At 46.2% G+C, this 27,642-nt stretch overlaps 1 protein-coding gene across 4 annotated transcripts; it reads right to left on the reverse strand.

Moving 5' to 3' along the window:
* Nucleotides 1-496: 496 nt before the first annotated feature.
* Nucleotides 497-23,685, reverse strand: LOC133359664 (tumor necrosis factor receptor superfamily member 6-like). 4 transcript variants are annotated; one of them, XM_061578149.1, is made up of 13 exons: nt 23,392-23,685; nt 21,764-21,808; nt 20,179-20,254; nt 16,820-16,954; nt 15,130-15,243; nt 14,027-14,140; nt 13,644-13,754; nt 12,488-12,601; nt 10,984-11,042; nt 7,530-7,848; nt 5,607-6,128; nt 3,891-4,286; nt 497-2,951 (listed from the first exon to the last, which is right to left on the reverse strand). In XM_061578149.1, exons 1-13 carry the CDS (start codon nt 23,437-23,439, stop codon nt 2,404-2,406), a joined length of 2,601 nt encoding a protein of 866 aa, XP_061434133.1. In that variant the 5' UTR covers nt 23,440-23,685; the 3' UTR covers nt 497-2,403. The 4 variants fall into 4 exon arrangements, with proteins under 4 accessions (XP_061434133.1, XP_061434134.1, XP_061434135.1 ...); XM_061578150.1 differs by lacking the exon at nt 13,644-13,754; XM_061578151.1 differs by lacking the exons at nt 16,820-16,954; nt 20,179-20,254; nt 21,764-21,808; nt 23,392-23,685 and adding an exon at nt 16,105-16,798.
* Between the last annotated feature and the right edge of the window lie 3,957 nt (nt 23,686-27,642).

Below are 27,642 nucleotides of genomic sequence, written 5' to 3' on the forward strand. Positions count from 1 at the left end.
GCCAACCCCAGCTGCAAGCGATGATGAAATTCTTGCTTGCAACTTTCATCAGCTAGCTGAGACCAGGCCACTTTAGGTTGGAATGGGGTCCTGGGTGTATACCCACCACCGGAATGGAAGAATGGCAGGCGCATCTTACAGATGACGGGACACAGATACACACTGACACACATACACATATGTTAATTGAATGCCCATGTATGGATGGGTTGGATGTGGCTGCGCTGGAACGAAATGAATCCACGACTGGAAGGGGAATCGCGGTGTCTCTTATATCTGTTGACGGGCCCAAGGTAGATGCCTCAGATTTTTATTGAAAAAAAATACATCGTGACATCACAGTAAAGTTTATCAATGTCTGGTCAGGACCAAACAGTGTGGGGGAATAGGTTTGCGTTGTGCCGGATGAGTGCGGCATCTATGGCAGTCCAGTAACACCTTCATACATGTCGCCCACGTTTTCATTGGTCCGTGTGAAGTGACACCGACGACTGGGAACTCGGAGCCTCTTTATTGAAGACACAGAGCGACCTGCACTCGGCCCAGCACTTGGTTCTTCACTCCGTATAGTCGACCCTTCCCTCGAGCGTCCACCCTCTACACTCCTCGTGCTCTACCCCCTTTCATGCTCATCGGAGCCCCCTTTAAATAACTTTCCATCGCCTCCAGGCATCAACTCCTTTTACAGAATTTTATTTTTGGTTCAAATCTTTTCCTTGCGGTCGGTTCAACCCCCCTCCGCCTCCCAGACCCATCATTGATGAGTCCTATCTTCGCCAACCAGAGGTCCCTGGCCTACTTTTTGAAAGTCCACTCTGCTGCACATTGGCCTGCGGTGAGTGTCTCTCAAGTTCAGTCGTTTGCAACTGGGCGAGCTCAAGTGAGGGAGCTCCTGGACCATAATTTGGGGCTCGCCAGATTTGTGCCCAGCTCTGCCGAGCGATGTCATGCCGCACGAAACCCATTCCAGAGTTTTCTGGTTACTGGTCTGGTACGAACCCCCTCCCCCCTTCTCCCTGGAGCCGAGAGGCTTCTGACAGTCTGCAGATGTCCCTGGGTGCTTCCTGCCAACCAAATGTGGGGTGGGGAATCACTGAATGAAGTTCAATATCAGATTGGACACTGGCAATAATAGCGACCTGCACTCGGCCCGGACAAGGTTTTTCACTCCATGGCTTACCCCTTCCCTCAAGCGTCCCCCACGTGCTCTACCCCATTTCATGCTCGGAGCCACCTTTAAAAAACTTTCCGTCGCCTCCCGGCTCAACTCCGTTTCCCGATTTTTCTTTTCAGTTCAAATCTTTTCCTTACGATCGGATCAAACCCCTCCACCTCCCGGACCCATCATCGACGAGCAATATTTTCGTAAACCGGAGGCCCCTGTCCTACTTTTTAAAGTCTAATCGGCTGCCCATTGGCCTGGGGTGAGTTCCTCTATCGGTTGTTATTTTGTTAATTATTGTTGAACACCCCCACTGTGCCCAAGAGGACGATCACGGTCAGGAAGAACCGAGGCAGTGCGCGCGGGTTACAAACGCATAAAAACTACATTATACATAGTGGCTTAACATCGCAGTATGATATACTACATGAGCAGATTAATATAAAAAAAATATGTAAAAAACTTACTTCAATACCGTTGTTTTGTAAGCTCTGCGAACTACGAAATGTAATACAAATCTGCTCAACTGATCAGCTGGCCGTCTGTTTTGTTGTACAGTACTTCATGGTGCACAATAATTTTGCCCTTAATCATGGACCCAAGCATGCAGCGAGTGGTGAGAGTGAGTTGCTTCTGTGGTCTGGAGGAAGAGAGAATGGCTGGGCTGAGCCCCTCCTCATTCTAACCAGCCCTTCCCCATCATCTCATTGTCATCGTCATCATAATCGTTAATACTTTTTAATTCTAATAATCTTTAATGTTAAAGGTAAGTAAAGTTAATGCTATGTTTATTTATATTTTATTCATAATGGAACACTGTAGTTTAGTTAGAAAATAATAGATTACGACGTTTCGATCACAACACAAGCGATCGAAACGTCGAAGCAGTTTTGCTGTATCCGTCTCACCTGATGACGATTGCTTGTGTTGCGATCGAAACGTCGTAATCTCTAATTTTCTACCTACGTGACTTTACCGAAAGAACCAAATAGTATGGATTCCTGCAGTCACGAAACCTTCAAATCAACATAGTTTAGTTAATTAACAGGCACCTTAGTTAAGCTATGAGGAATATTACCACGGCCGTGGTTCCCCTACCCCCCTACTACCCATAGGCCCCCTGTAACTTTACCAACCACGAGGGTTTTTCAGGAACCTGAACCCTCGCGGTTGGCCAGCGAATTACTCTACATACATAGAGGGGTCGCATGGGCGACCGCTCTGATAGGAACCTCTCATCTCTAACGATGAGCGTCTGTGTACGGCAAGGGGCATATTGAGAGACTTTTACGCAGCACGGCCATTGCAGGGTACAGCTCTCGATCAAATTTTCCGTGAAATCGATGCAGCAGCGACATGGAGTCGGCGCTGTAGAATGACAGGACGCCCGCCTCCCAGTCCAGGTGAACCCCGACTCTTTGGGGAGCATCTCGCACTGACAGGTTTGTTTCCGTCTCGTTATGTAGCGCCGTGTAGGCGTTGTCCCTTTTCTTAAGGCTCCAGGAAACTTCATTGCACCCAATTTTACAGGCTTTGTCATCACCTTTCCGCGGTATCACGTCATAGGTGACACCGATGTTGAATTTATCAGAACCTCTCACGTTCACCTCCCAGTAGTGGCGACCCGACGAAAATTTCTCTGAGCAAATGACCACTCGGTAGTGGTCGAACCTGCCTAAGTTGTCAGGGTAAGGTTGGGTGTGTGTGGAGGTCCTGACGGTTTTAAAGTCGGCAGATATCTTGAGGTTCCGATGTGCCGTGTTTGGGTTCAGAGTCGGCGAGCAAGTGCCTGTAAACGATAATAATGCAAATATTGTGTTAAGCGAACATTGATTACTTTTGAGAAACACACTTTGCAATTTGCAAAAAATGTCGGTAAGAAGTATAAACATTAGCGTGCCGGGCTGCACTTAACACAGCTGATGTAGTCTTTATCAGGGGTTCCTACATTCCTGTCCTAGGTTCCTGCCCTGACTATGGAAGGCAAATCAAATAAAGCCCAATGTATCAACCGACTGACCGAATTTCACTCTCAGTAAACTGTCCACCAAATTCTTAATTTTTTTCGGTAAAGTCACGTAGGTAAAAAAAAAATTATTTCAATTTTTTTACCTACGTGACTTTACCGAAAAAACCTAAGAATATGAATCCTTGCAGTCACGAAAGCTTCAAATCTAGAATTGTCCACCAAATTGTCTGAACGTTAGCAGTGGCGTCGCCTGTAATCCAGCACTTTGGAGGTGAGGGTTGCTGGACCACACAGATTCATAAATCTGCCGACGCAAGGACGACGAAGTCGCCACCTGCTACCATGCCAGGGTACGGCAGTACAGCAACTGGATTCATCTTCATCCGGAATCCATTAATACGGGGATGTCGCGTTACCTGGTTCATATTTACTGTTTGGTGTTAACCCCATGTCCCCACTGGATATCTGTGAAAAAGAGCTTAATTGCTCATCGGATTCCTCATTCTGGATAAAGATTGATACTCGTGGGTTTTTTTCCATGTTTACTGCCACAATGCATGAACGCATTTTGCTTAACGTGACGCTTTTAAGCAACGCATCTACCACACTAAACGATTACTCATTGCACCGTATTAAGGGTTCACATCTCATATGGATATCTTTCTTTATCATCCATCAGCATTCGGGATGAGTGACACAGATGATGCATTAATACACTCAGCAATGCACGTTGTGTGGCGTGTACAGCATATCACGTACTCGACTCGCTCCTCATTTTCAGGAATGACTCTTGCTTTTCACGATGTTCACTCAAAATCTCTTGGAGTTGCGGGCTCTCTTCCTGTTTGCGATCGAGGCAGTTTATGATGAAGTCAGCTCGTTCTGACGCACAGGGCATCGAATAGACTTCTGAGAGCTCGGATTGCGTGATGAGACCCTGGACGAGCAACTCGTGATGTAGCATTGCAGGGATCCTACCGATCAAATCTTGTACCACCGGAGGTTTCTCCGTCCTCGTTCTGAGAAGTGTAACTTCACAGTCAGCTTTCTCTGCATTTGTGTTTTTTGTGCGATGAACTCCACTGTTTGCAAAGTGATCACAAATCTGAATGTCTTCTCTGTTCTCATCCACAGTCAGGTTCTTGAATGATTGAGCTGTTAAGATATTTGTAAGAATATACAAAACACATTTGAGTTCTAACTTGGCAATTGTTTAATGCCTTCGTCACGATTATTATTATTATCATCATCATACGTTGTTGGGAGGTCTCCCCAAGCCACTATCATTTTTTATGGCCCTACACTGACAATCAACTTCACTCTCACAAAATATGTCTGCAAGTTAACTGATATTACTCCATCTCCGTCTCTGTCACCGACAACCAACAATGTGCAAACAACCACTTAATGCTTTGTACATTCTCTTCATATCTCACATTATATTTTAGAACAGCCACCTCCTCCATCACTTCTTGTAAATTTTAGGCTTTTTTTTTCTTTATTTCCACTTTCATCTTTTGGCATCTGTTCTTCCGATTTTAGAATTTTATTGAAAGAGAAAATATACTAAATTTCAGACAATTGTAAATTGTTATCGTTGATTGTTTGTTTGTCATCTGCCTTGTTCGCTTGCCGGGCGGTGACACGAACACTGCCGCAGTGTTTCAGGAACCACCGCTGTGTTTGCGTTCTGCAGAAACACAGAGCTCGGAGATACCCTCGCTCCCAGCTCCACGATCTACCGCTGTGACCTCGCGTCTAGACTCCCTCACATTCACTACCCCCGCCACACAGCCATAGCAGATGAAGTTGCACCAAATAACCTCCACGACCGACCCATAGGATGTGGGTGGGCACTCAGCCAGCAGTGGATTGACAAAGGGGGTGTTCACGTGCTCTAATGCTGTGGCTACATCGCCTGCATGTGTAACGGTTTCCGGAGACACTTATAGAGGTAACTTCTTTATTACAAACCAACAGTCCAACAGTCCAACTACTCTGTAACAACTCCCAGGTACACAGCCAAAGTACACAGCCTAGATACTCTACTCTGGCTACGCTCTGGAACTCGCCCTCACAAGGACGTAGAGTCGGGAGTTCCAGAGTCCCACCACTGGCTCTCACAGCGTCCCAGAGTCCTCCGATGGCTGGTCTTGGGTCTTGGGTCTTGAGCTACGACTGGCCCTGATCGTCCAGGGAGCTCCCCTTTTATGCCCAGTCCCCAACGAGGGGTGGGGCCGTGTGCGCCCCCAGATCTCCCACAGAGCACACACAGCCCCCCCCGTTGGTGGCGCCAAGCGGCTTAAGCGTCTGGCCCGCCCAGGGTCCCAGAGCCCCCAGCAGCCCCTCCCTTCTTATGTCACTACACATGCACACTCGGTGGCGACGATTCTGAATCGATTTTCTATTCTGGATATGATTACACTCCAAGTCAGTGCCAAGGATGCCCTATACGTGACACGCACTTGTACTCACCTTCGTAAATCGCGACTGAGCCCGAGTTCACCTGGAAAGCCGGAAAAAGTGGCTCATTTGGAATGTCGTCGACTGAGTGCAAGAGCTCCATGGTGATGGCGTTGTAAAACGAAAGCTTTCCTGCGTTGAAGTCCAAGCGAATGCCGACTCTCTGTAAATGCTGAATCTCCGGATAAGGAATGCATTGGTCGCCATGTCTTGCAGAATAATTTGAATCCCATTGAACGAACGCCCAAGACAGCTCATCCCAGCCGAGCCTGCCAGACTTTTCTTGACAATTCCTATGAATTGACCCACGTGCAACGCCTATAGAACAGTTTTTAGAAGCTCTCACGTCCACTTCCCAGTAGTGGTCACCCGACGAGAAGGTCTCGAAGCAGAGGACTATTGGCCACCACTTAAACCTCTCTGCGTGATCAGAGTAAGGCTGCTCTTCCTTGTTACATGTCACTGTGCTGAGATCGGCAGAAATTTGAAGCTGTCGATGTGCCGAGTTGGGGTTCAGCGTGGGCGAGCACATATCTGCAAAATAGGCAAATCATCGTGTAAATATTTACAATCACGACTCAGTTTTTTGCTCATTATCATCAGCCATAATATAGTCGTTGCCATGAGAGGCAAAGTTGCACCTGGACATTTCTTGCCCATGCCACTGCTGGTGGAAGGATCTCGACTAGAAGCAGCTTCAGAGCCGCCTCTTGAGGGTATTTGGCCCTCCATTCCAAGCTGGTTACATCTGCCACAGTGGCCAGGAGATGTTAACTACCTCGCCTGGTATGCATGAGATCGTGCGTTCAATCTCGACCCTGACTCCTATTTTATATTTTGAGTCTTCGTCTTTCTTTCTCTCCCCAGTGATGATCGCATGGATTTTTCTCCGGGTCGTCCGGGTTTTTTTCTACACATTTAGAATCAATATTATGAGGTTAGAACATTAGCCTGCTATAAATTTCCACATGATAATGATGGATAATCCACATCGTTGAGCTATCATTTGTGATTGCCAGGTCGCTTCTGAAAAAGAACTACTATATAGCAGCTCAGTGGGGCCTTACCCAGAAAAATGTAATTAGTTTTGTTCAAAAAACATTAGTTTAGTTTACTCTACTACGAGTGACCACTCATTGTGCTGTAGCCAGCGGTATTGCCTTGTCGTGTACCAAACCTTTACAACGCGGCAGCATTGGAGCATGTGGAACCGTGCCGTGATACTCAAACATTGATTATCGAGGCTCCCTGGAATGCAAGTGGACAACTTAGGAATACTCTTTGGTTCTTTCCGTAAGGAATACTACGCTTACATTTTCCAAAATTCGTTTAAAATATTGCTTTGCCTTAAGCTACATCGAACTGCGGATATATGTTAATATACGCATGGAGCTACTGCCGGTGATTAAATCAGCTCAGCGTGCGAGTGCTAAGTGGATCGTTGCATAGCAGGGTCGTGGGAGGTAAGGGAGGCTTGGGGAAGCCTTCATCCAGCAGTGGATTAACCTTAGCTGATGATAATGTAAAGCGGATGAGTATGATATGTATCCAGTGTCCACTGAGATCGGCCTCAAATAGCTACAACTTATTTTGGCCACTCCACCACTGCCCCTCCTGTGAAGGATTTCCCGCTTAAGTGAGACGCTGGGACTGTGGGGCTACGATGCTGAGAATTAGTGGACTCATTTCTCTTTTTTTGTCGTTGTCGTTTGTCTCTTTATATTTGGTGACATTTACGCATTTGATTAGAATTATTATTTTACTTTCTGCGGGTGTTCAAATGCTCGGTAATTGCAAAAAATATAATAGGATCTGTACAACGCCGTGGAATATATTGAATAAAATTATTATTACGAAGTGCTCCGGCCTGAAAAAAGTAAAAAAAGGATACTTTTAATGGATTGCAACGCTGACGAGTGTATAAAGAGTACGCACGGCTCTTATTCATCATGTCCAGAAAATGCCGTTCCCTGCTCCGCTGTTGTTCGAGTATCTCCAGCAGCTCTCGGCATTCGCCTTCCCCTTGTCTCATGACGGGCAACAGGATTGAGTCCGCACGCTTGGCAGCATCGGGAATTGTAAACGCCCTCCAGTACGCCTCTTCCGTAACCACGTTCCTCCTCTTCAACTCGTGCAGGAAAAGGGAGGGAGTTTTTCCGATCCACTCTCGCAACTCTGGCAACTCTCTCTCGACGTCCTTCCAATTGCTCTCTTGATCTGACGTGATCATTTTACTGATGAAATCCTCTGCGCTCTGCCAGAGTAAAAACACGACAAGTGAGTGAGCAGCAATCGCCAGATCATCATCACGCACAACACAGCTGACCAATAGGGAGCCATCCCTCGACCGCACCAATGCATCGATCAGCCTCCCATTTTACCTATACCAGGTGTGAATTCCTCCGGTACAGCCATGCAATGCCCAGATACGGATAATCTCTCTACACTCTCCACAACTGATCTCCCCGTGGAATGCTGGTTACTTCCTCAGACCCCACCCCCATATATATTTTTTTTATATAAAACCTACAACTCTACACCACCGTCAGAAAACACCTTCAAGGGTGGACACCGCATATTCCTTCCCCGCAGCTAGACAACACTTCAAGCACCTCAAGTCCCCTTCCTCCCCTCCCCCACGGTCTTTCTGTACCCCCCGCCACCTTCCTCCAGAAATCCATGGACCCGTTGTGTTGGGGCTTGCGTGCTTACCATTACGTGGAATGACTTACATTCATTTAATCATGGCCGGAGAAATTACTGCGCAGTGAAATATTTCTCAACCCCTGCAAACATATGAAGAGGGGGCGCTTCATAATGAACATGCATTCAACAAGTAGTAGCAACCGTGTCTTGCTCGTCGGCAATATCACGTGAACATTTATTCCGATCAGAGCCGCTCACCCGACTTCTCACTCAATAAAAATACTCAATTGATTCCCCGGTCTCCCGTATCAACACATCAACTTTCATAAATAACGTAACAAACAATTACAGCCACTTATTTCTCTCTCTCTGTCCTCCTCCATTCTCGAGCCTTGTGTAGTGGATTCAACTGAGTTGCAGACATACTCTTTGGAGGCAACACATTTATTGATACCAACACAAAGGGGTAACTGCCCCTTTACCAGATAACAACCTATGGTGGTGGACCACCAGGCTAGCTACACTAATCACACTGGGAGTACCTACAATGGACAGGACCCCGGCTTGGGTCCAGGTCCACATGTTGGTGACTCTTCTCGGACATAGAACGTAGATTTTCAGGATAACAACAGAAACGCTGAACCCTGGTCACTCTGGAGACCCAGCGGAAATCCTCACTGATCGTGGCTGGCTCCGCCCTTGGCCACGACCACTTTCTGGAATGTTCTAGCAGGATCTCGCCCCAACACGTGACCACTCCCAACTCCCCAATTGGGGGCCTATGTGTAGACTTTACCAGTCACGTGTCCTCTGGGGTCAACCAGAGTGCCATGACCGAAAGTAACCCCATTCCATGGCTGACACTCTCACACCCCATCCAGTAGGGGTCAGCACTGCACGCCGAGCGTGGTGCCACTCAGCGCCATGACTCAGTGCTCAACGAGCCCAAATAGGGCCGGTACTACACACACATATACGTGGTGTCCGCGATGTGAGTACATCGCACGCCGTGCCATCCACGATGTCACTACACATGTAACCCTCCTTGTCCTCCTCGCTCACCTGTCTCGTCCACGCCCACCCCACACTTCCGGCCTGCTCCCACCCCCAGACCGTAACGGTCTCCATTGGTACCCTGCCTCGTCTCTTCCCCCCCCACCCCTCAACCACTCGGTCATTGTTGCGTGATATATGAACTTCATGGCGGGACCCCGGGGTTCCATAAGCCCTCGGCTCTCGCATGAACTGCGTTGCGATGTCATTTTATGTCTGTTAAAGGCGAACAATACGGTAATCGATTCCTCCTCTCGATGAGCTCTACACGATGTGCTTATCAAAGTTTAAAAGTTTTGTTTATGACTACGGCTATTTGGCAACGACGGGTGTTTGGTGAAGAATGAGATGATAGATTTCTGGTGGGTTGCGGCGTTTATGTGTGCGGTGGGACGGAGTCGCCAAAAACAAATTAATAAATTAATTACGATTTTTACTTCCGTGTATTCGGGACCCCGGGGTCCCGCCATGAAGTTCATTTTCTTGAAGGATTCGTTTATTGTTCCAAACGTTTTGGTAATCGTTGATTTTACAATGCTGCTGTGTGTAGTAGCTACCGCACGACGGGCTCTTTTTTTCTACTACCAGCTTCGAGAACCACCGGTGAAATGCACAAAGCGATCAGATGCCAATTGTGCATCTTGCGTCTTGCATGGCATTGCTCCATCATCACTGAACATTATGACGGGAAAGATGCTCACGTAAAGATATGCCGAGTGCTTTGATTATAAACGAAAATACAACCGTACGTTTTGGCTCAACCTTTTTTTAAAGGATATTCTTGATAGGAACAACGAAGGTTAATTGTCCTTTACAAGAAGACAATGATAATACATTCCACGTGTAATGAGTTCACCAGACGAAGGATGAGATGACACAGCTCCTCTTTGTTTTCCGCACGAGCTCACGCCGCGTGCGGACCACTCACCTCCAAATTCCGCCAGGAAGACGCCCCCCCGATCGCCCCGCCTCATCCGGTGACGTCACCACTCCCCTCGTGGGCGTTCCCTCTTATGCCCTGCCCCTTTCCCTTCATCCGTGACGTCATCCGTGACGTCATCTTTAACAGTAACCTGGCATCTCGTGACTATTTCGACCCCTGGATCGTTTGAGTATTAACGCCACACATTTATGAAGTGGTGCATTTCCTCCATAGATCCCAATGCACCACCGTGTATGGAAAACAGGAAATATACAGAACATGCAGGGTGTTTTGGACATAACTGGGTGGGTAAATCCTTATTTACCCACCTCAACCACTCACTCAGCCACTCACTCAATCAACCATTCACTCACTCAACCACTCACTCACACATTCAATCACTCAGCCACTCACTCACCCCCTCAACCACCCCTCAACCACTCACTCAACCACACACACACACAACCACTCACTAGGCCCGATCAGCCAAGGATCAGAGCCTTGACCTCCGAGTCGTTATAAAGATGGCGATCTGAAGATCTGAGGGACCTCGTTGGAAAGTCAACATGGACCGGTTGCCACAGATTTGAATGACGAGTGCTGCCACGCCTGATGATTCACTTACCCGTGCTGACCATCACGATTCAGGACAGGCAAATGACCCTGGTGACTCACGCAGTCTGCTGAGGATCTCATTCAGTAGTGACACCAATAACAGGGGTGTGTTTTGGTCAGGTCACATAGACTTGGCGTGGTGGAATGACTTACAATCACACCCTCTTCAGCCGTATTCAAAGGTATGTTCTGACTTGTACCACGACGCCTCTCTGTATAAGAGATGAATATACATTATTATATAGCTTTGTTTTACATATATATGCTTGCGAATTATACATTACATCATATAGAGCTGTCTTGATGGGCTTATGTTGTTGATGACGATGATTATCATAGTATTATCTTCTAAACTACGCTATACACATACACTATACACGACACGAAAAACTACACTATACAAGAGAGTACAATGTACACTACCCACTTTATTTTTCTTCATCAAAATTCTACACCATAGAGCTCATTGTATTTCCGACCATCACCACCTAGCCAGTGAACTGGAACACGTCCACCAAGCCCCAAGAGGAATGGATATTCAGACTACACAATCCGTAAAGCTATCACCCCAACCCTTGCGAAAGAATCATCTGAGCACCCAATCAAAACCATCACCTTGCCATACATAGCAGGGGTCACCAAAAAGATTTTCAAAATCATGAGCAAACAAAAGACCCAGTTTAGATTTAACACAGTACATAAAATTCGTGATCTGATCCCATCTGTGAAGGATGTGATCCCTGACATGCAATACCCTGGCGTCTACGAACTAAGCTGTATCTGCGGCAGTAGTTACATTAGGGAAACTAAGCAACATATCTCGGACCGTGTTAGTGAACATGAGGCAGATCTAAACACGGTAGGACTAATACCTCAGCCGTGTCTGATTATTGTTTGAATGTGGTGGGCTCACATGAAATTGATTTATCCAAAACGAAGTTACTCTGCAAACCCACTGGCTATCAACAATGATTCGTTCATGAAGCCATCCAGATATATAGGCACAGACACAATTTCAACTGAGAAGATGGGTACAAACTGAGCACTCATTGGAAGGACTTTATTCACCAGTTTAAGTCATAACTGGCTGTGATGTTCCCATCCTACCTTCCATGTTACCAGTTATTTTTGACTCTCTGATTTTAAATTAACAGTTTCACACTAACACAGCCGTCGTTTACATTGACATGCTAATCTCTTACATTGACATGCTAATCTCTCTCACTTTAACATCACTAGCCCCGCCCACTTAGTTTATGACCCTTGGGCTACACCCATTTGAAACCTTTAAAAAAGCCTGCCTCAGCAGCTTTCCCCCTCTTTTTTCTCCTTATGACTATTGCTTGTGTTGCGATCGAAACATCGTGATATTTTTATTCTTATATATTCACTTTGGTATTTTATTTATTTATTTTATTTTATTGTTCTATCTACGTGACTTTACCGAAAGACCCAAAGAATATGAATTCCTGCAGTCACAAAATCTTTAAGTCAAGATTTTTACACTACACTATACACTACACTGTGGTGATGATGAGAGAGAGACATGCAAACTCCTAATATATAGCAGCAGGCATCATCAGGGTTCGGAATCGAACCTGCGACCTCCAGCATACCAGGCGAGGGAGTCAACATGCTCCTAGCCACGGCTACTTACCCCAGGGGAAGTGTCCATGGTGGATTCTGTAGTGAACAATGCCCATGATCGCCACAATTAAACTGAGGAGCACGACAGCACCAATGACAGCACCGAAGATAGGTCCACCAACGTCTGAGGATCGTACACATATAGTAGAGTAGTGTATAGCGTAGTGTATAGTAGTTTAGTATGTAGTGTAGTGTGTAGTAGTGTAGTGTGTGTAGTACTGTATAGTGGAGTGTATTGTAGAGTAGTGGTGTAGTGTATAGTAGTGTATAGTAGTGTTGTGGTGTAGTGTAGAGTCGTGTAGGGTATATTAGTGTAGCATGTCGTGTATAGTAGTGTAGTGTATAGTCGTGTCTTGTATAATGTCGTGTATACAAGTGTTGCGTGTAGTGTACAGTAGAGTAATGTCGAGTATAGGAGTGTATATTGTAGCGTATAGTAGTGTATAGTGTAGTGTGTATAGTAGTGTATTGTGTAGTGTATAGTAATGTAGTGGTGTAGTGTACAGTAGTGTAGTGGTGGTGTATAGTAGTGTATAGTAGTGTAGCATATAGTAGTGTAGCGTGTAGTGTAAAGTATAGTAGTGTATAGTAGTGTAGCGTGTGGTGTACAGTATAGTAGTGTATAGTAGCGTAGCATATACAGGTAGTCCTCTACTTACGATGGAGATGCGTTACGACGACCCCATCGTAATTCAATAATATCTTAAGTCGAAGATGGCTTAGCCTACCCAGGAGTCTTAAATTATGGTGATAATTTAGCAAAACAGGGTAATTTACAGTACCATACTGTATAAACTATATACTGTATGTTTTTATTAATTACAATACTGTATTGCAAAGGAAAACTGTAAAGTAAAAAAACAAGGTAAATTATTTGACTGCCTATAAGAACTGCAATTTAATAAAGTTTTTTCAGGAAACAATCCTATCTGCTATAAAAACTTTTAACATGCATTGAACGTATCGTAACATATCATATTGTACCGTACTCACCAAGATTCTGTCCGTCGTCTGCATACTTGTCGTATCGCTATCGCCATCGTAAGATCGAAATATCGTAAGTCGGACCATCGTAACTCGGGGACTATCTGTAATCTGGCATCGAACCCACATCCTCCTGTGTCCCAGGCGAGGGAGTCAACATCCTCCTAGCCAGCACGACTTACCCCAGGGGAAGCGTTTTTGGATGATTCTGTCGACAAGCAAGCCCATGATGACCACAAGGAGGATGACCACGACTGCAATGTTGACAGAACCGTTGATGGCCCTAGCAACGTCTGAGGATCGTACACATACAGTAGAGTAGTGGTATAGTGTAGTATATAGTGTAACTTACTGTAGTGTAGTTGATTGTAGTATAGCATATAATAGTGTCGTGTATATTAGAGTAGTGTATAGTAGTGTATAAAGTGGTGTATACAAGTATATAGTAGTATATAATATAGTATTGTATAGTGTATAATAGTGTAGCGTATAGTCTAGCTTCAAAGCCACGACCTCCTGCGTACCAAGAGAGAGAGTCAACATTCTCCTAGCCATCACAACTTACCCCAGGGAAAGTGTCCATTGCGGATTCTGTAGAGAAGGAGGCCCACGGTCAACACAAGTAAAATGGCGATCACGATATCGCCAATGACAGCACCGGCGATAGCTCCAGCAATGTCTGAGGATTGTACACATATAGTACAGTAGTGTATAGTGTAGTGTATAGTAGTAGAGTGTATAGTAGTGTCGTATATAGTGTAGTGTATAGTAGTGTTTAGTGTCGTGTCTCGTTTAGTGCAAAGTGTAGTGTATAGTAGTTTGCATATAGTGTAGTGTATAGTAGTGTATCGTGTAGGGTAAAGTAGTATATAATAGTATAGTGTATTTTGTAGTGTATGATAGTGTAGTGTGTCGTGTACAGTAGTATATAGTGTAGTGTATTGTAGAGTAGTGTAAAGTAGTGTGTCGTGTATAGTAGTGTATAGTGTATAGTTGTGTATAGTAGTTTAGTGTATTCTAGTGTTGTGAATAATAGTGTTAGTGTATATTAGTGTAGTTTTATAGTAGTGTAGTTGTATGGCGTAGTGTATAGTTTAGTGTAATAAAATCTAAGTAAGTTGAAACTTAATGTGCCCTGTGCTTAATTTGTGTGCTTCGATGATTCACATAAAAAAAATCTGGGCACATCTTGCCACCCCCTAACCCCCCAGGGGTGCGGAATGCAACCCCAGGCGAAGAATCACCACTCGTGGGGTGAATTTTCATGGTGCAATTGCCATCAGATTCTTTTTTGTGTGGCAAAGAGGTCACCGGAGCCTTTGACACTTCACGTGGTCCTAAGAGTGCACCCAGCCTGGCACAGGCGTCCTGGAGACATCACCTCCACTTAGTGGTGATTGGCTACTGCTGTTGTTGTTCGTCCAAATGGGAGCGATGGCAATGGATTGGGGGTAGGGGTGTGGGTGATAGGCCTTCACACTTAGCACTTGCATAACAAAGATTATTCCATTGCTACATCGCCACGACTGACTTTTGGTCTCTGCCTTCCACTCTTTAGCTGTCACCTCCGTTTATGTTGTGTGCTGGTCTAAAACAGACATACGCCACCGAGGATCAATGCTGTGAGCGCGTTAGAGCCACGTGGAGGCACCGACCGGTCGTCCTCACCTGCTTCTTTCTTCACGTCCGTGCAGGGGTCCGTTGAGGCAGCCCTCTGGAAGCCGTCTTTACAGCGACAGCGAGTGTCCTCCCTGGCGGTGCATCTGCTCTCGGTTTTTTCGACTGCAGAACAACAGCACCACCACTACCATCACCACCGCCTCACGTGGGTAATACATTTGGCGAGCGTCCGTACAGCCACGTACGCGGCCATATGGAATTGAGCGGTCTCTGACGCACAGCGAGTCATCAATTCACGTGCGGATGTGAGGCAGAACGCGTGCCTGCAGTTGTAATCCGGGCAGTGCAGTGACTCAGTTATCTAGGACGAACGCGGTGACACGAGGCGATGCGGTGATTCTGAGTGATGCAGAGCTGAGAGATTCAAACGTAAAAGGGGAGTAACGAGGGTCGACTGTAGGGGGCGACGGTTGACAGCCATTGGAGGAGGAGGACGTGGATTGGCTGAAAGGAGTGGGGTGAGCGAAGCTTCCAAAAAGGGAGATATAAAAGTGTAGTGCATAGTGTTGCGTATAGTAGTGTAGTGTATAGTGTAGTGTATAGTGTAGTGTATAGTGTAGTGTATAGTGTCGTGTATAGTAGTGTAGTGTATAGTAGTGTAGTGTATATTAGTGTAGTGTACAGTATTGTATAGTAGTTAAACTCGTATGCTTTCGCGACCAATATCATCCATAAGAGGTTTTTTGGGTTAGATCGCGTGAACATATATAAATGCGTCGTTAAACCCGTCACCACCCGCCATGGCCAACTAGTAAGGGTTGTCACGTAAACAGAACATGCCAATTTGTCACTAGTACAGCACTAGTGTATAGTTTAGTGTATAGTGTACAGTGTGTGCTGTATTAGTATACTGCACACCGGTGTGTTGGAAAGCCAAGCCACAACATTTACAATCTGAGTACGACGTTCTGCTAGTAATTACAACCAGCTTCATTAGGCGACCAGAATGTTGGAGAAGTCCACCTGTTACGTTCCTTATATAGAGGCGTAGATGAGGTGACCACTTGTGTGCTCTATTTGCGCAAAGTGGGGGGGGAGGGGGGCGGAGGATTAATGAGTCAACATACATTATGCATGTGCATCATGCGAGTTACTTGTCCCTTGTGGTGACTAAAATAGCCATACCAAGAGTAATCCCTATTGAAGTATGGTGGTCTGTATTGACAAGCATTTAAACATTGTATTATTTCATGATTCGCTTCGAATCGGCACCAAGTCGGTAGCTATCTGAACGGTTAAATAGTTTTTACGTCTTTAAAATTCGATGGATTCTCTAATTAGTCTTGGCCAATAGTAAATTGTTTTGCACAGAACTTCAAAATCATCAAAATAAATTGAGTGCCTTTGTTGGCACGCATTTTCTGCTACTGCTTACAATTGTATTTGGGAGTATTTAATCTTTTTTTGGTGTTTTGTAGTGTTCTTTCAGTCTCATTCTTTTAGTGTTGTGCTCCCTAGCCACGCTGATAATGATGAGAGAGACAAAGACTCCAAATATACAGTAGCAGGCACCATCAGGGTCGTGATCGAACCGCGGTGGTGCCCACAGTGGCGAGACTGACTTTGTATCACAAGCGGTGCTTGAATCACGCAAACCACTTGATTCCCCTGAACCCGTCCCCTCCTTATTGTTCCTGGGTTCACTTTGCGTCCACAAACAACCACCCACCCCTCTTACAATTCACGTTGCAAACGGTGCACTTCTTGCACTCCGTGGAGCTGTTCGGTTCATCCATGTAGCCTCGTCCCGCGCGGCAAGCAGTGCAAAACGTGCCACTCGTGTTGGATTCGCAATCCATCACCTTCTTGCTACCTGCAAGGCGGCATCGGGGTGGGGGGGGGGGGGGTAGTGGGGGGGAAACAGACTTACCGAATGAACGAGAATACAAATCAAAAGGTTTTGGTGTTTGTTGTCCTTCCCCGCCTTGCTGTGTTCCAGACTCGCGGACTGTTCCATTTGCGAACGGGTCTCAGGAACGAATTAGGTTTGCAATCCGAGGAATGCCAGTCCACTACTATACATTATACACAACACTATTATGTAATACACTATACACTACACTGTACACTACAGTATTAGTTAGAAAATGTTTTCTTTACAACCGATGCTTGTTGTTGTGTAGTTGTTGTCCCCTCCACCCGCACCTCTGATTAAATACTCGTAGTTCTTTCGGTAAAGTCACGTAGGTAAAAAATGAAATTAAAATTAATAAAAATAAAACAATAAAATCACGACGTTTCGGAGGCAACACAAGTCTCCGTCATCAGGTGGGAACGTCACAGCCAGATTTGCTGCATCAAGTGAGGCAAGGATTCAAGATGCAAGCCCTTAAATACAAGTTGGGGGGAGGAGAGGGGGGGGGGAGCTTATCAGAATGTGGTAGCCAATGAATGGAACGTATCGGGAGGGAGGGGGGCTAAAAGAAGGCACAAAGTGCTACGTAGGCGTCGGCGACGTGGACGTATTTGTGTGCAAGTAACTATTGTTGCACATGCTAACGTATTGGAAGAGGAGGGGGGGGGGGGGGCTAAAAGAGAGTATGGGGTGTAAGTGTACGTGTACATGTATATGTACAAGCACCTGTTGATACACATGATAGAAAAGAACGAAAATGCCCATGTTTATTCCAGTGTTGGCTTTATTGTCAGCTACTATAGATTTCGATTTAAAGCTTTCGTGACTGCAGGGATTCATCTTCTTGGTTCTTTCGGTAAAGTCACGTAGAAGGGAAGTAATAAAATAATAAAAATAAAACATAATAAAACAATTCTCACGACGTTTCGGCCACAACGCAAGCAGCCGTCCTCAGGTGAAAACCAGGTCTGTCGAGGCGACAGAGTCTGAATGAAACAGCACACGACCTTGGAGCATATATATAAGCTGGGCGCATTGACAAAGGAATTTGCACATCAAAAGGAATTTAGCATATTTATGGGAAATGCAGGAATGTGATTAGTACTGCATATGCATGTGCATTATGCAGGATTAACAGCATCAAAGGGAGCTGCAGTTACTGCTGCTGCAGCAGTTGCTGCTGCTGCTGCAGTTTCTGCTGCAGTTGCTGCTGCTGCTGCAGTTGCTGCTGCTGCTGCAGTTGCTGCTGCTGCACTTGCTGCTGCTGCTGCACTTGCTGCTGCTGCTGCAGTTGCTGCCTTATCCATTTTAATATAACACTATGTATTATTCTACCCAGGGTGGGTAGAATAATTGCTGCCTTACCCAGGGTGGGTAGAATAATACATAGTGTTATATTAAAATGGATAAGGCAGCAACTGCAGCAGCAGCAGCAAGTGCAGCAGCAGCAGCAAGTGCAGCAGCAGCAGCAAGTGCAGCAGCAGCAACTGCAGCAGCAGCAGCAACTGCAGCAGAAACTGCAGCAGCAGCAGCAACTGCTGCAGCAGCAGTAACTGCAGCTCCCTTTGATGCTGTTAATCCTGCATAATGCACATGCATATGCAGTACTAATCACATTCCTGCATTTCCCATAAATATGCTAAATTCCTTTTGATATGCAAATTCCTTTGTCAATGCGCCCAGCTTATATATATGCTCCAAGGTCGTGTGCTGTTTCATTCAGACTCTGTCGCCTCGACGGACCTGGTTTTCACCTGAGGACGGCTGCTTGCGTTGTGGCCGAAACGTCGTGAGAATTGTTTTATTATGTTTTATTTTTATTATTTTATTACTTCCCTTCTACGTGACTTTACCGAAAGAACCAAGAAGAGGAGCTACTATAGAGTTAGTAGAGACTACTGTAGTGTCAGAGACTACTGTAGTGTCAGTAGATACTACTGTAGAGTCAGTAGTTACTACTGTAGAGTCAGTAGTTACTACTGTAGAGTCAGTAGATACTACTGTAGAGTCGGTAGATACTACTGTAGTGTCTGTAGATACCAGAGGTGGGACAAAGTCATTGTTATGCAAGTCCAAGTCGAGTCTGAAGTCATCAAATTCATGACTCGAGTCTGACTCGAGTCCAAGTCACATGACTCGAGTCCACACCTCTGGTAGATACTACTGTAGTGTCATCAGATACTACTGTAGAGTCAGTAGATACTACTGTAGAGTCTGTAGATACTACTGTAGAGTCATCAGATACTACTGTAGAGTCAGTAGATACTACTGTAGAATCTGTAGATACTACTGTAGAGTCAGTAGATTATATTGTAGTGTCAGTAGATACTACTGTAGTGTCAGTATTTACTACTGTAGAGTCAGTAGATACTACTGTAGTGTCAGTAGTTACTACTGTAGAGTCAGTAGTTACTACTGTAGAGTCAGTAGATACTACTGTAGAGTCAGTAGATACTACTGTAGTGTCTGTAGATACTACTGTAGTGTCATCAGATACTACTGTAGAGTCAGTAGATACTACTGTAGAGTCTGTAGATACTACTGTAGAGTCATCAGATACTACTGTAGAGTCAGTAGATACTACTGTAGAATATGTAGATACTACTGTAGAGTCAGTAGATTATATTGTAGTGTCAGTAGATACTACTGTAGTGTCAGTATTTACTACTGTAGAGTCAGGAGATACTACTGTAGTGTCAGTAGATACTACTGTAGTGTCAGTATATGCTACTGTAGTGTCAATAAATGCTACTGTAGAGTCACTAGATCTTACTTTAGAGTCAGTAGATACCACTGTAGAGTCGGCAGATACTACTGTAGAGTCAGTAGATACTATTGTTGAGTCAGTAGATACTACTGTAGAGTCTGTAGATACTACTGTAAAGTTGGTAGATACTACTATAGAGTCAGTAGATACTACTATAGAGTCAGTAGATAGTACTATAGAGTCTACTGTAGAGTCTACTGTAGAGACGGTAGATTATAATGTAGAGTCTGTAGATACTACAATAGTCAGTATAAACTACTATAAAGTTAGTAGATACTGCTATAGTCAGTTGACTGGCTCCAACACTGCACTAGTCACTGTTGGCTATGTGCGGTGTGAAAAAAGTTCATCTGACCTCCATTAAAACATTTTGATGGTGGTATTTGTGTCAGGCCTTTCACTCTCTGGGCGTTACCTGCTTGGCAGAGCTCGCAACAGATGCCACGTGTTGACAAGTAGTGCGTTGTTGCATCACATCCGCCTTTGTTAACCTGAGTGAAAAAAAACATTCAAGACGCGGAAAATTTAACAACCAAAGTAATTTATGTTACCAGGTGTAACGAGGCCCCACTGAGCTGCTCTGTGTAGTGGCTGTGTTTTGTTCAGAAGCGACCCTGAACATCACAAATTATAGCAGCTTTACCAAGTGGCTGATGTCATCATCAATGTGTTGACATTTATATCAGCAGCTCAATACTCTAAACGCATATAAATGAGTAGAGACACATAGATGTGCATAGAGACCCATAGAGACCCACAGCGACACAGAGATACAAAGAGACACACAGAAATCCATAGAGACCCATAAACTAAACTATTTTACATACCAGGTGTAAGGCCCCACCGAGCTGTGTAGCTCTTTTTAAGAAGTGACCCTGGCCATCACAAATGATAGCAGATCAGCCAAGAGGCTGATATCATCGTCACTGAGAAATCTATATAAACAAATACTGTGAACGCGTGGTGATGTTGATTCTAAATGTGGGAGGGATAAACTGGAGGACCCTGTACAAAACTCGACGCGACCAGGGGGAGAGAGACGTGGATTCCAAATATACAGTAGCAAGGCATCAGGGTCTCGGATCGAACCCACAACATCGTCCATACCCGGCGAGGTAGTTAACATCTCCTAGCCACCGTGATGTCAGGGTCGGGATTGAACACATGCTCTCCTGCAAACCCAGGAAGGTAGTTAACAGTCTCCTAGCCACCGTGATGATGATGAAATAAAGACTCAGATTCCAAATATGCAGCAGCAGCAGGCGTCATCAGGGTCACGATCGAACCGAGATCTCTCTAGCCACCACCGGGATGCCCCAATGCTCAGCGTCCTCACCCACTGTGAATTCATCTGCCAACAGTGGCCGCTTTGGGTGGGGACAAACTGCAGATCTCCTAGCCACACTCCGTCCTCTCCGCTTCACGTTATCCGTTCTGTCATCGAGTTACAGGACGAGGATCTGCAACCCGGGTGCTGAGGGGTTCCCCAAGGCCGACCCAAAGGCGGCCGGGCGGGGTGGTGCTGCTGGCCACCCCCCCTCTGTGTGTGCCGCAGTGCCGGTAGCCTTCCTAGGTGCTGCTACTAGCTAACAACCCCTGCGGTCTGCTAGTGCTACATGGGGTTCTTTGCCTTTGTGTGCCACGTGTTACCAACCTGGCAACCAGAGTTCGATTCCCGCACACAGTCAAGACCATAAACAGCGATTATCTGACCGGTTCTGGGCCACCCCTAGGTCGACTCAGCCTAAAATGTGGGATTCTTTGCTTTTGAAGGTGGTATATGTCTGTGTGTTTAAGTGTGCACTATAACGGAGCGACGCTCACAACAACGAATGGAGCGCCGGGCGTATAATTGCTGCGAGTTGGCACAGTCGGGGGTACAGCTGGTGGTGCATCTACCAGTCATCTCAGTCAGCCAACCCATGGCTTCAAGATGCTGGGGAGCAATGGATGAGCCCTACAATATTCCTGGTAGCCACACAAATTTGTTTGCACCTTACCTCTTGTAGCCCGATGCTGATCGTCGCACTTTCAGAGGAAAGTATCTACAAACAACAGGAACCGGGAAAAAAACACTCTGAGCATGCGTCCGTCAACACGTTCTCAAAATACATAATTTAAAACGCCATTTAAACTAAAACTGCGTCCATTTCAAATTCCAAAGATAAAAGATGAGGACAAAAATGCACAACGTTAAATAAGGAAGTGGTGAATCTGTAGAGAGATCCATAGATACACATAGAGATACTTAGAGACTCATAAACTAAACTGAAATGTGTATTTGTTTAACCAGATATAAGGCCCCCACCACTGAGCTGCTATGTTTGTTCAGAAGCGACCCCTGGCTACCACACCCAATGATAGCAGCTCAACCAAGTGGCTGATATCGTCATGATCATCGTCATCACCACGTTTAAATTAACAGCATCAGCCAAATACTTTAAACGTGTTGTGACTTTAATTCTAAAGGTGGAGGGGAAAACCGGAGGACCTGGAAACAAAATCCACACAACCACAGAGAGAGAGACGTAGACTCCAAATATACAGCAGGCGACAGGGCCGGGATCGAACCCACGACCGCCTACATACCAGGCGAGGTAGTTAACATCTCCTAGCCACAGTGATACATAGAGAACCATAAGATACATGGAGATCCACAGAGCTACATAGGCACCCATAGAGGCACATAGAGACCCACAGACATATAAAGAGACTCAAAGAGATACATGTAGACAAACAGAGGTAGATAGTGACATATAGGAGGCAAATAGACGAAACGAAAACTTGTTTTTCTCTCTCTGCTGTCATCTACTCAGTGGCCTGAATCTTCTGCTACGCGGGTGTCAGGAAAGTTATGTTATCACTGAGCACGCGCAGTGATAATCATTGAAATCGTCATCAGATGTGCGGCAATGTGAGCGATTTATCCGATCATTCAATTGGTGAGTTATAATCGTCGAAAAATCTGCCGCGGCAGAAAACTTAAAAACATAACCCTGAATTAGTATTTTTTTTGACAGACATCTGGGGAAAATTCGCGTGAAGAAGCGAGAGTCAAATGGATATACATTAGTGGCGCTTTATCAACGCTAAATGCAAACTTGAGGCAAGGCAACACAACACCAGTCCCAGACAACACCAAGACAACAACAACAACAGTCCCACACCACACCAAGACAACAACAACAGTCCCAGACCACACCAAGACAACAACAACAGTCCCAGAGCACACCAAGACAACAACAACAACAGTCCCAGACCACACCAAGACAACAACAACAGTCCCAGACCACACGAAGAAAACAACAACAACAGTCCCAGACCACACTAAGACAACAACAACAGTCACGACCACACTAAGACAACAATAACACCAACAGTCCCAGACAACCCCAAGACAACAACAACAACAGTCCCAGACCACACCAAGACAACAACAACAACAACAGTCACAGACCACACCAAGACAACAACAACAACAGTCACAGACCACACCAAGACAACAACAACATTCCCAGACGACACCAAGACAACAACAACATTCCCAGACCACACCAATACAACAACAGACCCACACCGCACCAGGAGTCCTCCAGTTTGCGAAGGCGCCGTGCGTATGTTCACTCACCAGCGTCGCGAACGATTGAACGGCGATGAAACACGATGGAAGATTCATTTTTTACGTCCGTCCGTCCGCCCGTCCGCCGTCGGTGATTTTCCTTCATCTGCGCTGCGGCTTCTTCGCTGTCGGTCGCGCCAAACCGCTCTGGGACACTCCCCGTGAGGTCGCTTAAGCAGCTCCGACTGAATAGAGAGAGAGATAGAGAGCTGAAAGAACGACCGAAGTGGTTAAGTCACCCCCTTCGTCTGAGACCTTTACAACAGAAAGCAGCGATAGAGGCGATGCGTAGTCACACAAACACCTGAGAGAGAGAGCGCACGGTGTTTTTTGGCACGGCAGTGTTGTAAAACCTGTCACGTTGCATTCCAGGTCCGCGCCCCTTCAAGTTGGTGTGAGGCTTTGGCTACCCCCGCCTCTTACAACGTCGTTGGTGCAGCGTTGAAGAGGAGACCCAAAAATGCCCTGCACTGGAGGGCCTCTCTCGATACTCCCTCTCGTGCAGGGCTGTTGTGATGAGATGTTGACTACCTCGCCTGGTATACAGGAGGGCGTGCGTTCCATCCTGACCATGACGATGCCTGCTGCTGTATAGTTGTAGTCTTCGTCTTTCTCTCTCTCTCTCATCATCACGGTGGCTATGAGATGTTGACTACCTCGCCTGGTATACAGGAGGTTGTGGGTTCGACCCTGACGATGCCTGTTGTCAACGTGAAGTCTGTGTGTGTGTCTCCCTCTCTCATCATCACTATCACGTTGGTGAGATGTTAACTCCCTCGGCTGGTATACAGAAGGTCGTGGCTTCGATCCCAACCCTGACGATGCCTGCTGCTGTATATGCGGAGTCCGCGTTTCTCTCTCAGTGATCGCGTGGAATTTTTCTCCGGGTCCTCCCGGTTTCCCCCTCCACATTTACGATCAACGTCACCACGCGTCCAGAGTCTTTGTCTGCCGCTGTTTCCGCGACGATGACGATGATGATGATGACGTAGCACAGCAGGTTCTTACCTGGTAACATAATAATAGCTTAGTAATTAGTTTATAGATTACATTTTGACTTAAAACTTTCGTGACTGAAGGAATTCATATTCTTTTTTTCCGTTAAAGTCACGTAGATAGAAATTTAAAAAAACACAAACGTAGACCGTATTTTTTTAATCACTTTTCTTTTTCGATCTACATGACTTTACCGAAAGAACCAAATAATAGTTTATCTATATATATAAAATCGCAAATCTGTCTGTCTGTCCGTCTGTCTGTGTGTGTGTCTGTGTATCGGACCATACGCAGTTTCATTGGACGAAATGTCAGGGATTTGCGAGACACGATTGGTCCGGCGGTTGCCCCTGGCAACGGGTAGCGACGCATTCGCCGCGGGGTGGACGCCATTTTTAATTCCCGTTAAAAATAGGCGCACGCATTAACACGCGACTCTGAGGTAAATTCATCAAAGTTTCACGTCCTCTTCACTCCCCCCCCACCACAATGTGTGCAATTACTATTATAGGGTCGGTAGATTATAAAATTATAGCGATTAGACAGTATTATTGTAGCGCGGGGGGGGGGGGGGGGGGGAACGGCACCCGTACCCAGCCTCAGCCGGGTGGGCAATTTAGGCGAGGCCGGAGGCTCTGAACGGTACTAGGCCTCGACACCCACCACACGACTCTGAGGTAAATTCATCAAAGTTTCACGTCCTCTTCACTCCCCCGCCACCCCAATGTGTGCAATTACTATTATAGGGTCGGTAGATAATACAATTACAGTGATTACACAGTATTATTGTAGCGCGGGGGGGGGGGGGTAACGGCCCCGGTACCCAGCCTCAGCCGGGTGGGCAATTTAGGCGAGACCGGAGGCTCTGCACGCTACTAGGCCTCGACACCCCACCACACTATAGGCCGTACATATTACTGCACAGCGGCCGAGGAGATCGTGGCTAGGGGGGGCAGGGGTAGCAGCCCATCTGTGTATATATGTAAGGTTATTAACAAATATATTTTTCACCCGGGCAACGCCGGGTACTTCTGCTAGTAGATTGTTTATAGTCACCTGTCCCGGGTTACCGGTTACAAGCAGTGTCAAGAGCGCCCTCTGTGGAGGAGGCTCGTGAAGAACGCCAATAGGTAGTGCCAGGCTAAGTGCACGTTGAGGAAGCGACTGGGGAATTTGGAGGCAGTCGCCCTCCAGAAACTCCAGCAGAGGGCAGAGGAGCGACGCTCACAACAATGAGCGGAGCGCCGGGTGATTAAACGCAGCAAGTTGGCACGGTAGGGGGCACAGGTGGTGCATCGGTCAGTCATTTCAGTCAGTCGACCCGTGGCACCTGCTGGGTCTGCCCCGTGACCTCCTCTTGCTAGCGGGCGTTTGACACTTCACGTGGCCTTGGCGTGCACCTAGCCTGGCACAAGCGTCGTGGTGACATCACCGTCACGTAGTGGCGAATGGCGGTTGTTGTTGTCTGTGGCTGTGTGCCTGTGTGTGTGTGTCTGTGTGTCTCTGTGTGTGCCTGCATGTGTGTGGATTTGAGGGGGCGGTGGAGTAGCAGTTAACGCACTTCGTTACGAACCCGGGAACCCGAGTTCGATTGCCGTTCACGTCCACCACGACCAGTGACAGCAATTATCTGACCCGTTCCGAGTGAGCCTCCTCCCCCTCCTTAGGTCGACTCAGCCTCAAAATGAGTATCCGGTGCGGTGGTGTGTGGTAAACATCGCCACTGGGGAGGCAATTGCGGCCGGGCGTGGTGGCTGTGGTCATTAGGGCTCAACGATGAATCGATTTCAAATCGAAATCGCAATTTGAAATAATGCTATTAGCATATTTCAAAGGCTGCGATTTTTCTGCGATTTGAAAAGTCCTATTACTTTCTTATTATAATTATGTTTTTGATTATAATTGTATGTATTTAGCTTAACAATTGTTCTATGTTTGATGCTTCTATTTCAATTAAAACATTTTAATAAATACGTGTTGGAAGCAATTATTATATTTTAAGTTCTCATCCTTGCATTATAATATATAGAGCAGTTCATATTTTGATGTTACCATGTGGTAATGCTCCATCACACGTTTTAAATCTATTACACAGTCAATATTGAACTGAAGCTTGACTTACATTTGTTTTTATCGCAAATCAAATCGCAATCGCAACATCTGTCAGAAAAATCGCAGTTAGATATTTTCTCCCAATCTAGATATTTTCTCCAAACCTAGTGGTCACCCAACCCCGCGTGTGTCCCACAGTGGCGGTAGCCTTCATAGGTGCTGCGACTCGCTCCTAACAGCACTTGCCCTCTACAAGTCTGTTAAAGGCTACACGGGGTATGTTGGTCTTTGTGTATCTGTGTGTGTCGTTGCGTATGTGTGTCTGCTCGCTCACAGCACGCAACGAGTCTGTATAAGGCTACACGTGAGATCTTTGTCGCAGGCATAACATGTGAAGTGAAGTTACCCATCACGTCTGCGTTTTGTTGTTGTTGTGAATCAACTCCACGCCTCCGTGTTTGTCCATCTGTCTGTTTGTCTGCCTGTCTCTCTGCCTGTCTCTCTGCCTGTTTGTCTGCCTATTTATCTGTCCGTGGAAAACATTCTGAAATCTCAACTCGTACTTTGTAGAGTTGTGTTTGTTGTTGTCATTATCAAGCACGACAGTGACACCAGTCAGGGATTTGGGCAACTCCAGTTCGGGTGTCTCCATTCTCTTTAAAAATATTTCAGAAAAGGCTATTTAAAAATATATTTAAAGAAGATGAATGATAGACCTATTTAGCGTGTTAATGTTCAGTGTTGTTGTCCTTCCTCCCGCACCGACCAATTAGCCACGGTTGGCTACGTACGACACCAAAATTAGTTCAACGTACATACGTAGTGTAATAGTGCCGACTGGTGGACCGCAGCAGCAACTGTGGTGGACATACAGCGCACACGCCGGTGAGGGCGTGAGCACGGTGCTTGTTGGCAGAGCGGAAGAACTAGGGCAAGGGTCACAGAGGACCCCATCTGGAGGCCCCTGGAACCTAATAGCGGGTTCGAGAGAAGGGAGGTGCGGTCAGGGCGGAGCCAGGTCACGTTAGTAGAATAAAAGGAGACCAGAGCGCGGGGCTCGAGGCTGCTGGTTCTGGGAGTGGACTCGTCTCGTTGCCTTCGTCGCTGCCGTCTCTGCTAGATATTGCGCTACGGGATAGTCGTTGGCTATCTCAGTTCATTGAATGAATCCACGACTGGAAGGGGAATCGCGGTTTCTCCTCTATCTGTTGA

The sequence above is a fragment of the Lethenteron reissneri genome, chromosome 65 (assembly GCF_015708825.2).
Source record: "Lethenteron reissneri isolate LAM-NWPU_2019-01 chromosome 65, ASM1570882v1, whole genome shotgun sequence".
Classification (NCBI taxonomy): Eukaryota; Metazoa; Chordata; class Hyperoartia; order Petromyzontiformes; family Petromyzontidae; genus Lethenteron; species Lethenteron reissneri.